General features: G+C 41.9%; 1 protein-coding gene across 2 annotated transcripts in view; it reads right to left on the reverse strand.

The window, feature by feature from the left end:
- cemip2 (cell migration inducing hyaluronidase 2) overlaps positions 1 to 19744 on the reverse strand; it is a 28052-nt gene that overhangs the window by 3091 nt on the left and 5217 nt on the right. For both annotated transcript variants that reach the window (XM_035639973.2, XM_035639975.2), the window contains exons 5-21: positions 16692 to 16861; positions 15908 to 16099; positions 13760 to 13929; positions 12027 to 12239; positions 10868 to 11073; positions 9861 to 9930; positions 8426 to 8554; positions 7570 to 7658; positions 5852 to 5983; positions 5497 to 5532; positions 5165 to 5320; positions 3988 to 4165; positions 2235 to 2450; positions 1911 to 2122; positions 1026 to 1208; positions 290 to 509; positions 95 to 196 (exon numbers count right to left, since the gene is read on the reverse strand). In XM_035639973.2, coding sequence (XP_035495866.1) covers positions 95 to 196; positions 290 to 509; positions 1026 to 1208; positions 1911 to 2122; positions 2235 to 2450; positions 3988 to 4165; positions 5165 to 5320; positions 5497 to 5532; positions 5852 to 5983; positions 7570 to 7658; positions 8426 to 8554; positions 9861 to 9930; positions 10868 to 11073; positions 12027 to 12239; positions 13760 to 13929; positions 15908 to 16099; positions 16692 to 16861 — 2674 coding nt within the window. The remainder of the gene's footprint in view (positions 1 to 94; positions 197 to 289; positions 510 to 1025; positions 1209 to 1910; positions 2123 to 2234; positions 2451 to 3987; positions 4166 to 5164; positions 5321 to 5496; positions 5533 to 5851; positions 5984 to 7569; positions 7659 to 8425; positions 8555 to 9860; positions 9931 to 10867; positions 11074 to 12026; positions 12240 to 13759; positions 13930 to 15907; positions 16100 to 16691; positions 16862 to 19744) is intronic.

The following is a 19744-nucleotide window of genomic DNA, read 5'->3' on the forward strand; positions in this document are numbered from 1 at the left end:
CTGGCAGGTTTCAGGAAACAATAAATTGGACAGGTTCTAGTCATAAAGATTAGATGACATTTAGACAGAGATAAGATAGTGTGATAATGCTCACAGTAATAAAGGAGCTGCTATCTCCTCTCTGCTGCTCTTTGCTGCTGAGAGACTTGATCTGTGTCTGGAGGTAGGAGGTCCAAGGCTCGCTGGAAAACACAAGCTGAGATAGAAACACACGGGTCAGCAGCGGTGGTGGCCTGTGTTTACAGAAGCAGAGGAGAGGTTATCTCACAAATAACAAACAAAAACACACCTGCTTTGCACCGCAGCCTTCGCAGGTCTGCGTGTTTAGAGCCGGCATAGGCACCACAGTTGAGGGAGTCTTGGAGTACTTGGGGTAGGCCTTAGCTGTGCAGTTACAGGTCTGTCTGGAGGATGTGGTGGCCATGACTTTCACTCTTTCACAGCCTTTTACCGAACAGTAGCTGTGACCGTCACGACCCTGCCGGGCACGAAGGTAGAGCCACAACAGGCTTGTTGTCGTGGGAGGAAAACAGAAATAGGTTTCATTAACTTCGATCAAAGACAAGACCATAAGAAGGGACAAGGGAGGGGGGGGTATAAACAATCCCTCTCGCTCTCTTCTCTCACACCGTTCTAGGCATGGGCACTCATATAAATATACTTTGTCCGCCTCTGATCACCTGTTGCCCTTCAGTTTTTCTTTACAGTCATCTGAGTAAAAAGCTTTTCCCTTCTCTCTGGATCACTTTTCAGTTTTATAGACAAACATGCTAAACATAAGAATTTGTATGGTAAGAATTAGAGGTGGGGAAAAAACAAAACAGAAAAATGAGATTCATATCTAAAAGATATCACACGGTGAAACACTCAGGTGAGATTTTCTGGTCTCAAGAGAGGTGAGGTAACCTTAACCCTGAAAACATGAGAGGTGCAAATCTTAACCCAATCCTGCTTTTGCGAACATCCTAGCAAATATTTCTGAGGCAACGTGTACGTGAGAGAAACATTCTTTAAGATTTTCTCACCCGGCCGGTTGGTCAAAGAAATACTTTCTTTCCATTGGTCTCCTCTCCAGCTCTGCGAGGGAGGACACGGTGCCGTAGTCTGTGATGTCATCAAAGGTGTTGCTCTGCCTGTCGTTGATGTCGGCCATGATCTGAAATGTGGTTTCTGTTGGGTAACAAAGTCCCACCAGGACCCAGTCGTCCCTGAGTGACAGGAAGAAAAAAGATAAAAAGATATTACAAAACACAATGCATTTACAGCTCGTAAAATAACACCTTCTGTTTTGTTAATTAGGTTAGGGTTAGAGGTTAGAATTAGTTGCTTATTTCACAAGGAATTAAAATTGTCCTCATTTGCAATATGAAACAGAAATCCCATTACACACACACACTAGGGCTGAACAATTTGGGGAAAATATCAAAGTGCGAATTTTCTAACAGATATTGTGATTTGATTTGTGATTCTAATTATGCGTGCGTGCGCACACAAACACACACACACACACACACACACTGAAAGAGCGAGCAGTAAAGAGAGCAGTAAATGAACATATGGTGACGGCGTTAGCAGTCTGTCTCTTTAATGAGTCATGGTGTTCTTTACCTCACGGTGCCTACGTGAGACATTTTCATACGGAGTAACAGTCGCAAGCGACTCTGATGTGGTACTGTGTTTGCTAGACAGGGTGTCACTACTTTCACTGACTCGTTGGCTGCCTGTGGCAGCACTTCTGATTGGTGGGCATGACATGGCAAAGTATAAACCCTGGGTCAGATGCGCTGCATAACGTATTCTAAATCGCAGCCTTTTACGATTTTCAAATCGCGATTTTGTTTTGAAAACGATTAATCGTTCAGCCCTAACAAACAAAAACACGCGATGCACCACACACAATTTTCACTCACTTATCAAAGTTGATGAGAGAGAGGACGACCTCTCTGGGTGCAGGTCCACTCCAGTGCAGAGTGTAGGTCTTGCTCATCATGAGGATGGGCTGGTACTGCTGAGACAGCGCCCCCTGGCTGTTAATCCCTCTCAATACCAGAGGAGCGTCAGGATATTCATCTCTGCTTATGGATAAACTCAGGCTGGGGGCTCCCTGCGTCTGGATGTACACCTGAAGGACAGGATGGTGTAGCAAGAGTGCAAAGGTCAAGAGGAGGAGTGCATATTTTACACCATGAGGAGAGAATAACAAGAATGAGGTGTGGACCGTGAACGTGCTCCACCTGAGAGTAGCGGCCGCTGCAGATCACTCCATTCCACTGGGACATGTGCACACAGCCAGGATGTCGGATCAGGTAATTGTCCGCTCTGCCGACATACGTGTCCTTGTAGCCGGTTACTGACCCGTCCACGTCGTGGAAGATGGAGTTCTTGTCACCGTCCAGGTCGTTCTCTTCAAACCACTGCCCGGGGCGACCAAAGAACGTCCGCAGTCCCACCTGACGATATTAGTGGCAGAGGGATGTGAATGCCACTGTACAAAATTTTGCACCATCTAACAATTCATGGTATAAATGGTCAAAAAAATATTGGTACTTCTGGTACATTTTTTAGGGAGGTCCCTCTCCAGGGCAGCTGCTATATACTTTTACTATTTTTCTTTAAATTAGTATATTTGCTTTCCAAGAGTTCCATAATGATAATCACTGTCCTCCTGGGAAGACAGAAATTTTAATTTCTAACTAACTAAAGATTTTACAAGCACTGCAGAAGGAAAAAACTACGTTCTGTGGTAACTGCTTTTCACAGAGGATCTTAATTTAAGTGTTTAAGTTGAATGTAGCACTGACATCATGGTCAAAGATAGTGGAATTGATGAGCTGAAGACTAAAGTAATTTAGAGTGAATTAGGTTTCAAGTGTTACGTTCAAGTAAAGGCAGTACACTGTCTGATATCACCACAAGAGGGCACCAGTGATTTACAACGGTTTCACCACAGGCCTTCTTCTCAGGCATTTCCTCCTCCTCCTTTCTTATGTCTGACTGATTCTTAAATAACTGTCAACTACAAGACTCTGATTTAACAAAATAATAAGCGGATAAGAGGAAAACGGTCAGACCCAGTGTTCCAGGACAATTGGTGCATAAACTGAGGTAGAAAGAAAAGGTGGAAGACTAAACAGATTAAACAAGACTAAGTTAAACAGAAAACAGAAAAGTTCTTCTTACAAAGTAAGAAGCAACAGATGTAAGAGGAAGAAAGGCTTAAAACAAGGCCATTAGCAATGCATGTCATATGGTCAAGTTGAGTGGTCACTACTCATTATTAGAGATGTCCTGATCCGATAGTCCATATCGGTATCGGAGCAATATTGGCCAAAATGACTGGATCGGATATTGGAATAAATAAGAAGTAAAATCCGATCCGATACATTATAGTAAACATACAAATAAATGCCAATTCACATACTACTAAGCCTTGAACGACATTCCAGCATCATATTTTTGTTAATTTATTACTATTTAATTAACAGTTTAAAGTCCACAATTTGTTTTTTGCTTGTTTGAACGGTGCTAACCATAAATGATTCTGCCAAAAGTTGTGAGAAATATAACAGCAGTATTCGATAACTCAGTCATGTTGCTGGCTATGTATGACTTCCTTTAGGGGAGTTGATTATTTGATTCATAGTTGAGTATGAGGTTTTAGGTGGCTTGGTTAAGCTAAGTGTATCCTGAACAATGCATTATTCATATTTTAATTCACGAGTGGGGATAAGATTGTATCAGATTAGTATCCGATCTGTATCGGTAGATTCTCAAGGTTGCAGGATCGGTATCGGATCAGACACGAAAAAGTGCTATCGTCCCATCCCTACTTAATTATTGGAAGCAGATTAGAATGAAGTATGATAAAATATAGTACAGTATGCATATTTGAAACCACCGGGGCACATGTATTTACTGCACATACAACTGCATGAGGAGCCTCTGATGCCTCAAGTGAAGTCCTATCCAAAATAGATGTTCACTCACGGTGGAGTGGAAGCTGAGCTGGGACAAGTTGTTGCGTGGGGTGAGCTGCCAGGTGTTCTTCAGGTTGAATCCCACCGCGCTGGTATAACGCTCAGGCGTGGGGATGAATCCGCGAAATGTGCTCTGTGTAAGTCGCACCGGGCCGTCGTAGATCTGGAAACCTCGGATCGGGAACGTCCTGGAGTTTAGACGGAGAGGGAGCAGTCCGTGGTGAGGCAAGAAAAACTAACAGCAATATATGAATGAGAGAAAGTACCGATGAAGTAGACTGAGTATAAAGGACCATTATTATTTAATTTGTTGCAAAGAGATTTAATGTAAAATTGAGTAAGACTTTGCATTCTTCATGTAACTGCTGATAATGAAACCTTGCTGAATACATTTTTTTTATAATTTTAAATGATTTAGCAATCTATTTTAGTGGAACAATCTCCATTCTGGAAAAAAAAAGCATGTCAGCTGTTCTGGCAGTAGCTACAATGACGACAGACAAAGGCCGACCGAGCCAATGAGAGAGAAAGACGAAAAAAACAGAGACCCTAAGGGAAAATGAAGTTCAAAACTCTGCTGTTAGTCTGAAATGGCATGAAGGCATGGAGAGACTCCATAAACCTTCACATGAGGGAAGTCCAACAGTCATTGAGGCACAAGTAGTGTGACACTGACTCACCTGGTTTACCTGTTAGTGGGGGCACTATGAGGTATTAGTAAGAGCTCCATATCCAGATGATCAAAAACTACAATTTATAGAAACAGGTATTTAACTCTGACATCTGCCTGAAATTTTGATGAGAAAAGAAGAAAAAAAACTCCCCTTGCGCTAAGGTAATCCAGCACTACAATGAGTAATCCCCATCTACGAAATCATGGAAGTGTTTCCACCGCAGTCTTTCGTAAACTGCCTAAAATATCACCGGAGGGAAGTTAGTCAAAACAGAACCTCCTTTCACAAGTCCACCTACAGCTAAAAGTGGCTGAGGGAGCCTCATCTCTCCATCTGTCCAACTATCCGATTACCTCGCTTGGCTCTCTCCCCCTTATTTGCTTTTCTCAGCATATTTTTCCTCGGGTAACTCCTCCAACGCAGTCCCCGCCAATTTTCGCGAGAACACAGTTTGATTTGGACCTTTCCCTCAATTCCTCACGTATGTCTTTCCTCCGGTTTGCACTCCTTCACCTGTTTCTAGGCAGCGTCCTCATTTTTCCATCGGCCCCTCCTGGTCCCCAGTATTTATTTTGTCCTCCATTGGTCCCTCTGTTCTGGCTTTCACCCACAAAAAGGGACTGCACCACCTCCTGGCTGGAGCCTTCATCCTTAGGGTAGCTGCCGTCACTGGAGAACAAAAAGAAGATAAGTGTACAGAGTAATTAAAGCATATATAAATACATTTCTAATGCTGTCTGTTCTGCTTGCATTCGAAAAAACTTTTAAGAATCAGCTCTGTGCTCAGTATCAATCACAAATGTTGATTTTAATTTTTTTTTTATTTGACAGAAGAAAATTCACACCTGGCAAAGGATAATCCCACTCCATTGTCTGCAAAGCTGAAAGCAGACAAATAAAAGCAGGTTGTGTAAGTTATTCAAAATGTCTGTTAATAAAGGATCCGTTCAGGTCACAAAGCAATTAGAAATCACTATTGATCCAGGGATGGAAAAGGAGTAATCAAAGTAACTCACAAATAGAAATAGAATCGTCCAATAATATTTTCAAAATCAAATCAAATCAGGTATCAAACCACAATTTGTTACAAACAGCAGATGATGTCTTTCCAGGGAGATGTGGTGGGATTACATCACAGTTTTTTTTTATTTTTCTTGAAGACATGACATTAGTCACTTCACAGCCTATGAGTCATCTCACCCAGAGTTCTGGATGACAATGTCGCCGCCCCGTATCCATGCTCCCAAGTCGTTGTTCTTGAAGGAGATCAGCGTGTCGATGACTGCCGCCACCCGAGGACGGCTGGGATCAGCGCTCTGGTGTGGTCTGAATCTAAAAAAACACATGACAATTTTCTTTTTTTCTTTAAATCATTGTGACTTTCCATTGACTGCATTCATTTCCTCGGAGCGAGGTTTTGTCAAGGCAATTTTTTTTTTAATTTTCTGTTCTTTTGGAGGAATGTGCCTGACTAATAGATGATGCCTCCCACAAGGTGCTCTACATTGTAGAAAAAAATAAATTGTGTCATTAAATACAAAAAGGTTTGATGTGCTTATAGAAGTTTTAAGGTCATCTTCTAATTGGATTAGGAAATATTTTGTTAAAATATATACTTTCTTTTGTAGATTATACAAAAAAGATTTTAGCCTAATGGAAGCCCTCCATTCAGAATAGTGATCACCTTAAACATCAGCATTTGGATATCATGAACATCCACACATGTTGCAGAGATCTGGCACCTCCTAGTCATGGATCAAAGTTGCACTCAGGGAACATTGGTAAATTGTAGCATCTACCGATAGCCTGAAGGTGAGGCGTATAGGGACACATTTGTAAATTATAGGTACAGAAATTCACCTGGGTTGCATTATCCGTCTCTAAACTGCATGACTCTCAGCATGCACACCGTTCACCCACCACCACAAGGGAATTTCTCAAGTAGGGCTTCATCGTCATTAGACTGCAGAAGCCAATCGTCTGGAAAACGTGAGAGCACATGCTGCTTTGCTTGGAAATAAAGAAATGTCTAAAACAGCTTTGCACACGACGAAGAGGAGGAGGAAAAAGAGAAGGGGGGGGGGGAAGCCTGTACCATACCAGTGCTTTACCTCTTCAGAATCATTTATTGTGAGAGAAAAATTGCGATATACATCTTTATAGACAAATTAAACTGTGATATAAGTTTTAGACCATAACATCCAGCCATAGGTTAGAAGGAACCATTCTCTGGGAACTATCAATATCTAATAATAATTAAAGCGTCTTACTCTCTGTCGCTTTCTCTCACTTATGTAAGATTAACTCTGAGTACATATTTTAACATTTAAAATCCTCCTCCTCATACCTCTGCCCCCCCCCCCCCCCCAACACACACAGCGTGGCCAGCAGTCTCAGTGGACACGTAAGATTTTTTCCGTCTAGTTGAGGTATGTATTTGGGCAGCATGCTCCAGAGTGGAAACTCTATCTGTGAAGCCCTGTTTTCTCTGTCAACACAAGGCTGACAGAGCAGCCACTAAAATGCAGTAAAAGGCCATCGACTGTATCTCTCCCAGTCAATGACCATATCCTTCACAATATACAGTAAGAAGCTATAAATAAGTTAATTTGTAAACAATTATTGACAGTGGCTTTAGGCAAACAAGTTGGTAAGCCACAAAAACCTTAATATTTACATGGTGTGACTGCTCATCATGATGAATATGATCCGTCAGTGCAGTTATAGGCTTTTTGCAAAAACATATATAGTATATACTAGTCTGTGGTAAGTCAATATTCATTTTCACACAGTCACGACTAACTACTGGAAACATCCAAAATAATAAAGGCTCTTGAGGGTAATTCTTTGCACATTCTGAATGGCAGACTGTGATCTTCTCAAACTGTGTTTAAATGCCATTACGCAGGCATACACACCTGGCAGTGTTATCAAGGCAAAGGTATTCGCGGGGGTCAGCGGCACTCGCATTGGTGGTCTTCACTCCTTTATCAATGAACAGTCCCGCCTAGAAAGAAGAGCGCATGATTGCAGTAAAACACCAACTTTTCCCTATTGATTACAGATCCAAGATATATCACAGGTCTGTTTGTACTGGACTGACATACAGGCAACTACATATACTAATATATATTATATACTCGACAGTGTGGGACCTGGTGTAGTAATACAATTAAATCTTTACAGAGTTTTAGTGTCAGTTCAGTACAAGTACAAGTGGTTTCCTGTGAAAAACGATCTGTGTAAATGTTCCCATATGTTTACATACTCAATGACATGGTTTTGTATGTTTAAAAAAAAAGAACTGTAAAATGAATGAAATGAAAAATGGAATATGTCTGTGTGTTTGTGTGTGTATAAAATGTATGTGGAAACCTGTGCTCTCAGTTGGTCCTGTGGTTTATATAAGCAAGGTATAGTCTTAAACCTCAGGGCTCATTCAACTATAAGAGACACGCTGCTGTGGTCAGACTGGACAAAGAACTTATAGTTAACCTGCCCGACTTCCCTCATTACACAACAGAACACTATTGTAGAGCCTACTCGTGTGCGTGTGTGTGTTTGTGTGTGTGTGTGTGTGTGTGCATGTGTGTGCGTGTGTGTGCGTATTTGTGTGTCCGTCCATGCCCCTTTTTGCCATGAACCCAGTAAGTAAGCAGAGAATTATGTTAAATCCTTCTTTGACAAGTTATAAACACTGTATATAAAAACATACAATAATAAAAAGCAGGGCTTCACCCTAACCCCCTTAAATAGAAGCAACACTGATCATACCTTAAAGTTGGAGTGTACACGGTTGTTATAAAAGATCCCAAGAGGAGTGAGCTCTGCCTTGGTCTCTGGTACCAGCCCATGAGAGTCTCCAGTGGAGGAGCTGTGGAACACAAACCATATGCCGGCGTCCTGGAAACAGGAAGGAAGAGCAGACGTGATAAACAAGACAAATCACATTTGTAGCGTGAGAGCAGGAATGTCATTGTCTGGGGAATGCTCATTCTACAATGAAGCAATGGTTCAAAACACTAAGTTAATGATCTTTTATGTTAAAATTTATGTAAAAATGTTAGTAGCATTATGAAATTGTGGCAGGTATAGTATATATATATACAGTATATACAGTATAGTTTATATATATATATATATATATATATATATATATATATATATATATATATATATATATATATATAGTTGCCAATATACAAACAAAAATGCAGGGTATGCATCTCCACCCCGATGCCTTTCATGAATTCTGTCGTAATTCCATTTCATAATGTTATCATAATGAGAACATGAAGAAATGGCAGGAGGATGTCGACTATAAATTATTTTGCAATCTTTATAAGCATTAGTTTGTGTCTACTGTCCTACTGCTTTTATGAAATATGCACTCAAACATTTTCTTACTTCTTTGTGATTTCTTCTTCATGACACTTACAGTATGATATGATAAGATGCATGATGGGGAATAATAATTGTCATCAATAGAGCCTTAAGATTGTATTAGAGGACAATAACTCTCTCACACACACACACACACACACACACACACACACACACACACACACACACACACACACACACACACACACACACACACACACACACACACACACACACACACACACACACACACACACAGAGATTAGTCCTTAACACTGCTCAGTAGGGGTGAATGGCTATGCCATTGCACAGGGTAATAAGTAGTAAAACAGCAACAATAACCCAGGTGTAGGAGTTTGTATGAGCTCAATAACTCATTAAAGTGTATGGTTCATCAGACATTGACAGTCAACTTAAATATCATACAAATACCCCCACCCATCCAAGTAAGTGCTATGCAGCGTAGCCCTCCCACGTGAACGCCCACATTCTCTGTGACCAAATGAAGAGATGACATGAGGAATCTTCGGCTGCTACTTTCATATATCAGGAGTCTCACTTTGTTATTGCACCCTCCTATCAAATACTAAAGCAAGTTAAGTCCCATTTTATTGACGGATCACTTTTTTATGAACATATAAATCTTTAATTATTATTATTATGTAAAGTTCAGGAACAGCAAAGCCACTGCAGCTTCAAAAACTATTTGACGGTTCCTCCTGTGAATCACTAGGGGACTCCCCATGTGGGTCACTCATCTTTGTTTTTAATCATTTGTGAAAACTTTCTTATAAGCCGTTTGCTCGTATAACTCCGATGTTATTACCTGAGAACCAGCGGCTGCATTGCTGATGAGGTTGTTGTTGGGGTTGGTGATCCAGAATGTTGAGACTGCCCTAGAACAAACCCCCACCGCAAACACACGCAGACGCACACACACACACAGAAACAGAAAAGATATGAAAAAGGGCATGTCAGACAACAACTAATAAGAAGAAGATAGATCAAAGAGATTTAACAAGAATTCCCATAATCCGCCTCTCCAACATAAACCCTAGATGGGGTGAAACCTGCCAACACTCACACAATCTCACACAGAGACTTCTGGAAACAGACCTCTCTGCTTCCCTCACAGAGGAACTTTTCGTGTTTTAGCTGTGACATAAAAACATCCTGTGGAGCGGAGAGGTTGTTATTGCACGAATAAAAACCATCCTGCCAATATCTAACTTGGCACGCCGTTACTCACGACAGTATCTCTCTCACGGACACTGACCTGCTGTCTCCTCTCAAATTGTGTCTGCACTGTCTCACTAGGTTTAACACACTGACTCCATGGTCTGACATGGACACATTCATAAGTGGCACAAATACTTTCTAGATTTCCCAACCTAAATATCAATTACAGATTCAGGAGGTTGGTTTATTCACAGATCTCTAGATTTGGCAAGTGCCTAAACAGTGTCCCTACTATTATAATGTGTGTCATTACAATTATCCCCCACATTTATGCTTCACAGAGCCCTGGGTTTAAAAACGTTGCTGTCCTGGCGTATGGATAATGTACTTTATATTAAAAGTAAACTAAGACATAATCTTCTTGTCAGGGCTATAAAGTAAAAATGGGCCATTATGTGCACATGATAATGGTCTAGAAAGTCTTTGAAGTCATAAAAAATAAGTCCTTGGTTCTTAACTTGCAATGTTTGCTGAGCGAAGCATTGGACTCAGACAGTCTCGATAATGGTGCAGAGGCTAATATTATCAGTTCACTCTGTGCAAATATCTCTAACCAGAGATACTGTACAGCAGGTCATTATTAAGATCTCTTACTTGCACTCCGTGCTGGGTGAGGGAGTGTAGCCCTTGTAGACTTTGTCCGTGATGCCGGTGCAGAGGGTGTCATTGCGGTCGGTGGGCAGCTGAGTCCCAGGTCGAGTCAGCAGGCCGAGGTTGTGGAAGAAGGTGTTACGCTGTTCAATCCCATCCTCAAGGAAAAAACAGTGACCCAAGGTGTCATAACCTACAGTGTTCTTCACCTGGGTCAAACAAAGATGACAACAAGACACAAGAAATATCATTTAGAGCACACCGAGCACAAAAGGACTTTCCAAGCAGAGTCCTTGGCAGGAGAGAAACATTTTATTAAGTACTTTATCCCATTCCTAGCACTCTTTCCTGTTCCAAGAGGCAGCCAGGTAACACCTTCTGGAAATATGCACGAAAATCCTGGTAAACAAGAGGGCTAGGACACCTTGGATTCACAAACAACCCACAGGAAAATGAAGGACATTCCATTTGCTAGACGCCTGCCTCGATAAATACTTAAAATTCCTATATGAATTTCCCACTAAGACCTTTTTTTTTTTATTAAATCCACCTGAAGCTATGTAGAGAATGATGGTATCAAGAGAGAGGATAGATACACAACAAAAGAATATTCACATGGTCAATGTGCCAGAAGGAAAACTGGAAAAAAAAAACAGCACGGTCAAACAATACTATTCAAAACTTTGTAAATTCCATTTCCTACAAAGACTATGCAGCAAGGACGAATGCTTTCAGACCTATGGACTCAAGGATAAATGTGAACCCATCATTATTTGACGTCAAGAGGAAGCATTACACACAGAAACACAAGGAAAACACAGAATCACATAGGTCTAATGTACTTTTCATGCGATTGTATTTATCCTCATCATCTATCCAAAGAGACTGAACGATGGATCAGTCAACAATGGAGAAAAAAGTGGGACATGAGGGTTTGAAGAGAGAGGTTAAGGAAAAGAAGGAGAATGGAGAGGATGTAAAAAAAAATAAACAATAATAATTGAGGAAACAAGCGATTACAGTAATCCAGTGATGGGGGCTGTAACTGATGAGCTCTAAACAGTCAGACTCACATGGTACTCGTTAGTAAGAGCTGCCTGTGTGTCCTATATCAGTTGTTTCTACATCACATAGATTTTACACACTAACACATTTTACTAACCAGCAAACCATTGGTGGCATGGATGGTGAGACAGCGGGAGAAGGAGTGGTGTATGGAGAGTCCATCCACATAGGTGGGCTCCCGGTAGCCTCCCCTCTGGTCCACGTCCCCGCACATGTGAAAGTGGAGGGGGTCGTGGCCCTTCTCCGCCTGCTGACCCATGTTCTTCAGCTCCACATGGGACAGATGCACTGACGAGAAGTTACCAAAGACCTGATGGTGTTGGACAAAGACAGCAGAGAAAGGCAAGACTGGTGGATGAGTCGCAAAAAGAAGATTTTAAGAATTGATGAAGCGGGATGCAAACACTGCATCAGTGAATTGTGGGGAGGAGACATGAAGCAAATATTTTGCTACAAAAGTAGGCCAAATGTTTAGCCACTCCGGTCCAATTAAAAGTTTCAATCTACAGTCCGTTTCTCTATGAGCCCATGATCCCACTGGGACATGAGTTATAGCCGTGTTGGCACCTTGCTCAAATGAGTCCCATGACTCCAGAACCCCTGATGTTTCTCTTTATGAATAAGTGACAGGCATAAACTAATGTCTGCTTGAAGATGCACACATGCAAAACACAAATGTACTGTGGAGCAAATTAGGTCAAACATTAACATCTACAAATAATCCAATATTCTGGGAATATCCTGTACAACGCTCTCCGGGAGGCCTTTTTGTGGGTATGGCATAATCCACACAGTCTGGTTCCTGTTAAGAAAGTATTGACCAATCCCTCCAGCTAACACACACACACACACACACACACACACACACACACACACACACACACACACACACACACACACACACACACACACACACACACACACACACACACACACACACACACACACACACACACACACACACACACACACACACACACACACACACTTACAGACAATACATACTGCTCGGCTCCCTCTCCTTCCCTCTTATATCATTGTTGCATTGAGACTTCCATGCACAGAGAGTTCTTCCAAATAGACTTAAATTACATTTGCACAACATATCAACAAGACTGCCAAAGGTTTAATATCGGTGTCCAGGTGAGAGCAGTTTGACACGGGGATTGAGGACAATGTGCAGTGAGTGCTGTGTAGTTACTCTTTTTAGTGGCAGATTGTTTAATGTGAGTGAAAGTGCTTTTGTTGGAGATAGTTAAAGCGTTTTGTTTTTTTTAAATGTTCAAATGGAAAGAAAATAAAGTGTTTATTTTGTTTAACACGAGGGGGGCGAGTTACATAGAGCCCAAGGAATGCTATTGTCTATTCGCCACAATTGTTAAAGGAGTCATCCCATCATTAACCAAATTACAGTGAACTCATTGCCTACACAGAGACCCAAAGAGGTCAGGGGGGATATGATGCTCCAGTTATTGCAATGCTCAACCCTAATCGGTCTTCTTTTCTCTAGGGTTTACAGACTGCATTTCTTCTACAGTAGAAGCAACGACCGTAGAAACAAAAGCGCCCATTTGGGGGGGCAGAAAGGAGAAAAACTGAAAGAACTGAATTACTCATAGTACTACCCATAACTAACTGAACTGGAAACATGAAAAACCTGAAAAAGGATGGCAAATAAATAAAGAATGTATGCAAGCTTGAGCTCTGCAGTATGGAAACTGTCATGCAGTTGATGAGAATGTAAAGTCGTGCTGACAAACATCAGCAAATACACAGTTTAAACAAGAGCTAGTGTTGTCAAATTACATAACACACACAAATGCGACGCACCTTAACATGACCTCCGTAGGTGTCGTGGTTGTAGAACTGACACAGGTTGTTCCCGTAGCAGGAGTTTTCCATTTCTCCATAGATGAGAATGTTTCTAGAGAGCAGAGCCACTTCGGCACGCATGTCGACTCCATTGATGATCTCTCCAACATGGTTATACTGCGGCTTCCCTGAGTGGCACAGACAGGTTGGTTCTTGGTCACAATGCTACAACCAGCTGACATTTTATGAAGAGAAATCTGGTGCACAATTAGAAACAACCTGGAAAAAGGAGAAAGAGATTATTTGGTCTAAAATGTCAATCACTCCATCAAATAAATGAATAGATAAATAAACCAACACTGAAGGAAATGTTTTACTAAATAACATTAAGCAAACAATGGCTTCAAGTTCTGTGTAGCCTTCAAGTTGTGTGTAATATTTTGTGAGGTGGCCCAAGTCATACAGAAATGCATGCGTTTCCATGAACACAACAGCTTCAAGTTAAAATGTGGAAACAAACAGGTAGTGGCATTTGAGATCATTTAAGAGGTATTTTACTTCTGAAAATAACCTCCAACTGCCAACCACAGGAAGTTTCCCCAGCAGCACACACCCAAACATCAAACACACTCTGTGCCCCCCCCACCGATGATCAGAATAACAGACACTTAAAAACAGTAGTGGTCTTAATACATATCAAACATGAAAATAATCAGCCTTTCGACAATGTGGAAAGTACCCCTGCCCGGAGGGGAGCAGATGCCAGTGTTAACTTACACACACACACACACACACACACACACACACACACACACACACACACACACACACACACACACACACACACACACACACACACACACACACACACACACACACACACACACACACACACACACACACACACACACACACACACACTACACACACACACTACACACACACACACACACACTACACACACACACACACACACACACTTCTCTCCAGGAAGGACATTGGCAATTGTTGACAGCATAAAAATTAGATAAGAAAACATGTCTGATAGAGAGATGGACAAAACACTAACAGATTATTAAGAGAATGAAATGAGAGCAGCAGGAGGAAGATGCAGTGTTTCCCACAGTAACATATTCTATTTGCGGCTGGAGCTCCTGACCGGGGTGGAGGGCTTTCTTAAATTATTGCTAATATTTTAATTGCCTACACTACTCTGTGAAAAATAAACAACTGAACATAACAGTACACAGCTCCACTGTCCAGGGTTTAATTTCATGTTGTAATTGATTAAAAAGCACAGTCCAGCGTCGTCCCATAGGCACCCTGACAGACAGGCACTCAAAGACGGGCGGTAAAGAGACAGACTGGGATGGTTAGAAAAATTATATTGGTATTTTGATTTCTCCTGGTGCTCCCGACGGCCTGTCCCACTATGGCAGACTATGAAATAAGATATTACTCCTTTGAATTGTCACAGTTGGACTGTTTTTTCATTGTAACCCCGCCTGTAATCAGAGAATCTCCACTTTTAGGGTTAGGGATGTGACATTTCCAACACATTTTGAAAGCGGTTGACCAATCACAACAGACTGAGCCAGCTGGCCAATCAGAGCAGACTGGGGTTTTAACGGGAGGAGGGGCTAAAAGAAATCCAGGTGTTTTACACAGAGGGTGAAAAGAGGAGCTGCAGGAAGGGGCAGTATGAGAACACTGATGCCATTTCTGGAGCATGTAAACCTTTTCAAGTGGTAACCCAGATTAAAAGTATGAACCTGAATATGAAAATAATATGTCTCCTTTAAAATGAGTTTATTATCAAAAAATAAGCTGGAAATTTCAATCCAATAATTTGACATCAATAAAAGCCAGAACAGGAGAGGACATCCATCTGGACCCCAACATTAGTGACACCACAACAGTTAATCACATATATTGACTATGACTTTCTAACATGTCTGCACTGCACTGTCCATTGCCCGTCCTTCCCTTTTCTTTATATTCTTCTGCACATTTATCAGGATCTGTGTAGCTCAAAAGCAACCTGCAGTGCAGGCCTTGGGTCAGATTACACTGCACACACTCAAGATAGGAGTGGACCAACAGAGGACAAACTACTACTACTACTTTCTGTCTGCAGCCCAAAAAACCAATGCTGTTCTCTCTCACCTTGTATCCTGAGCTGCCTGCTGGTGCAGTGCGGACAGGGCAGCAGGGTAAACTCTTCAGCCTGGTGCATGGAGTAATCTGTACTGGCGACTACGATGTGATCCCCGGGTCTCCAGGCCTGCTGCACTTCATCCTGCAGGTTGAGCACCACCTGGTCTACAGCGTCCACCTGGAAGCCTGAGATGGCAAAACCTGTAGGGACGTGGCAGAGCACTTCATTTAAGAAAGGAACATGAGGCACAGCACAACATGGCACAGAGCAGAATCTGATGCTTTGTTAATATCTTTACATTTTCACAGAAGTTTTTTCTTCAAATAAATAAAAAAACATACCAATACACGTCCCAGACTTCATAACAAGTATGGGAAAATATTATGACTCCATCTCTTCTTGATAGGTAATTTATTTCAAGTGAGTACATAAAACAAACTTTCACAGTGATATTGAGTCACTGACACTGTCACAATGTTTACAAAGTGTGGTCATGCATGGCCTAAATAGCCTCTGACGGCTCTTCCGGCAGAGTGTGAATGTGACAGAAAAAGTGCGGTAAATGTCTGAATGTGTACGCACGCACACACACACACACACACACACACACACACACACACACACACACACACACACACACACACACACACACACACACACACACACACACACACACACACACACACACACACACACACACACACACACACACACACACACACACACACACACACACACACACACGAACTGTACCATATCTACTAATGTATACCATCGTACGCTGTCCCTCACCATTCTTCCATTCGCTGTAGGCGGTGACCGAGAAGCCCACCCCGTCCACGGTGGTGAAGTTGCGTCTTGCCAGAGCTCTCCCTCCCGTGTCGTGGTTTTCGTGTTCCCTAACGTCCTCGGTGCACGACGCGTTACCTCCGTCCACCACAGAGACCAAAGCCCATGCCTGTCTGGAGAGACCGGAGGGATGGAGAGAAAAGTGAGAGACAGGAGAGGGAGAAAAGAGAAGGAGTCCTTTTCAGGAAGTTCCACACATCCATGTCAAAGAACAACAAATGATCAAGTTCTGGGTCTTAGTTTTCCAGAGACTTTCTTTGGATGATGAAGAAAATCCTTGGAGTGCAAATAAAAGTTACTCATTACTGGTTCATCATCACGTCATCTTTCACCTTGCTCACATGTGGGCATTCACACACTCACAAATGCAAATACCAGCGTTTCAACCCTTTTACAGGCTCACAGCGTGGACTTCCAGCTTTATTGTGAATGCCATTATAGAGATCATAATTTTGGACCAAACAAAAAACCCTAACCGACACGGGAGACCCCTGAGAGGTAATGGTAGCTGCAGTAGCTAGGGGCAGCACCAAAATCAGTGGAGCAGTTCTAGTGAAGGAGGAGTTCAGTGAAAACGTCCACAGGACATTCAAAATCCTGTTTACCAAATATCTCACAGATGCGACAGCTAGACCTAAACTGAGTAATAAAGTTTCTCTGTGTTTGAAGCTTCAAGGGTCAACATGTGTTCATCACACGCACGCACGCACGCACGCACGCACTTCTTCCACTGAGACTACAGATTTCACAGATCGTAACAGTCAGACGTTTAGGTAAGATATCTGAAAAAGGGGATGAAACTAGTCACTAGGGAAAAACCCTGAAGGCAAAGCAAATTCCTGTGATGAGCCAGAAGCAGGATAGTAGGTGAAAGAGGAGCAGGCAGCTGAATATCGGAGTGACTTTCGTGTAATAATAAAAAAAAGATGTCGGGAGGAGTAAAACTGAAGCGTATCAGAAAAGCTGAGGGATTATTAAAATGAGAACAGAAGATGTGGCCCAGTGGAATACTGGTTTTACCTACCACGTCCAAAAATTCAATCAAATCCTCCCTTAGTCCTCCCTTCTCACTCCACTGCACAATATCTTATGAAGCAGGAATGTAAAGAAAACTATTTCTAAATGAGATTACAGTGATTAAATCAGGAGGAAAGCTAAAATCATTCGCGCAGAGGAGCTTGAGGGTGTGGACGGCGAGTGGGACTGGGCGTGTATTTGAGGGCGTGTGGCCTAAAACATTTCAAACATTTTGCATTTGAAATGTCATGCCCTTTGCTTCTTAAGAATTACTTTTTTTTCCAAACAAGGGTAAAGCCTTTTTTGCTATTCGTGTATTCAATAAGACTTTAAGACTGTTGTTCTAAACTATGACATGACCTTTATAGCCAACATGACCTTCTCCCACAATTTAACCATTCACAAGCCTATTTTTAAACCTAGGGCATCCTGGATGGGCAGCTGTATATTCGGAGAGATTAGAGGAAAGTAAGTATGAAAAAGTCTTGTTTCCAAAAGACACAGCTTGAATTGTTCGACAAACAGTAAACTGTGTCAAAAGCGTTATTACCTAAATTCACCTTTACATATCTAACTCTATTTAGCAGGTATTATGAAGTAAATCTTGCAACTCCTGGCATTTGAACACCATACTAAAGTAGTAAACTTCTCTTTGGAGAACTACTTTATCTACAAATCACATAAAATAAACCACGTGCACCAGTATTCACAATGTTTACCTCCAAAATCTCCAGCAGTCTGAGATCTATTAAGTCCAACATGCCTCTGGGTTAATATGCACAATAATTGCACCCTCTGGCATAACCGCAACTCAGCCCTTTGAGTTTCCAGCGCTTTGAGTTTAGTGAAAAGCACTCAATGTATTATTATTATTATTATTATTATTATTATTTTTAAGACATCTCTTATAGATGAAAGAGCCCCTGTGCCATGTCAATGTGCACCACCACTGATACACAATCTGGATCCATCTGGGGATCCACTCTGTTCTTTCATTTCAGCCCTGTGTGTGGCTTTTCCTGCTGGGAGAAATAAAAAAAAATCCCTTTGCTACTATGCAGCCCACGCACTTAAAATATCAAACAGAGATGAGTCCAATAAATAGAGGCACACAAAGGAAGTCAGTGAGGGAGGGTGTTTCACTTTTTTCCTTTTCCCACATCCTCAAGTTAACGCTTATCAGTGTTTTAACAACCTCATTGTTTGACCGGAAAAGGCGACTGCGTAGAGGCCAGAGGTGAATTCACTACAGGCCGGCATGGACGTGTGTTTATGAGAGGCGAAAATTAAAGACAGAGGGGTCAGGCACGAGGCACGAGCCAACGCATCGACACGTCTGTGCATGGCAGGATGGTTGACGCCACTAAGACCACCCTATAAAAAGGTCTTTTGGGATAATGTGGTAGTTTGTTATTGATGATTTCTAAATTCAGTTTAACAAGGTGTTACATCACTGACAAAAAAATTGCACCACAGGTCAGTTCCAGCAACATTCTCTGCGGTTTTTCTGCAACATCCCCTTAAATGTCATAAACCGATCATTGGGCTTAATCCTGACGATTATAGGTTTTTATCACTCACCTCATTCAGCCAACAATCACTCAACCAACAAAGTGTGACTTAATTGAACGGCACGCTGTCTCATAAATAGAAGCTGTGCGTTTCCTCCAATTCTAAGAAAATCCACAGAAAGCCAAGATAAAAATCTCCACTCCAATAAATGGTAAAAGGATTAGAGGACAGTATTACACACACACACACACACACACACACACACACACACACACACACACACACACACACACACACACACACACACACACACACACACACACACACACACACACACACACACACACACACACACACACACACACACACAAAGGTTTTATTGTCTGATCTATTCAGAATTGCAGGGATTTGTTTGAAGACCTCTGTGCTACCTTGGCTCCCACCCCAAGAGGCGAAATGTGACACTG

Source organism: Scophthalmus maximus, chromosome 19, assembly GCF_022379125.1.
Source record: "Scophthalmus maximus strain ysfricsl-2021 chromosome 19, ASM2237912v1, whole genome shotgun sequence".
NCBI lineage: Eukaryota > Metazoa > Chordata > Actinopteri > Pleuronectiformes > Scophthalmidae > Scophthalmus > Scophthalmus maximus.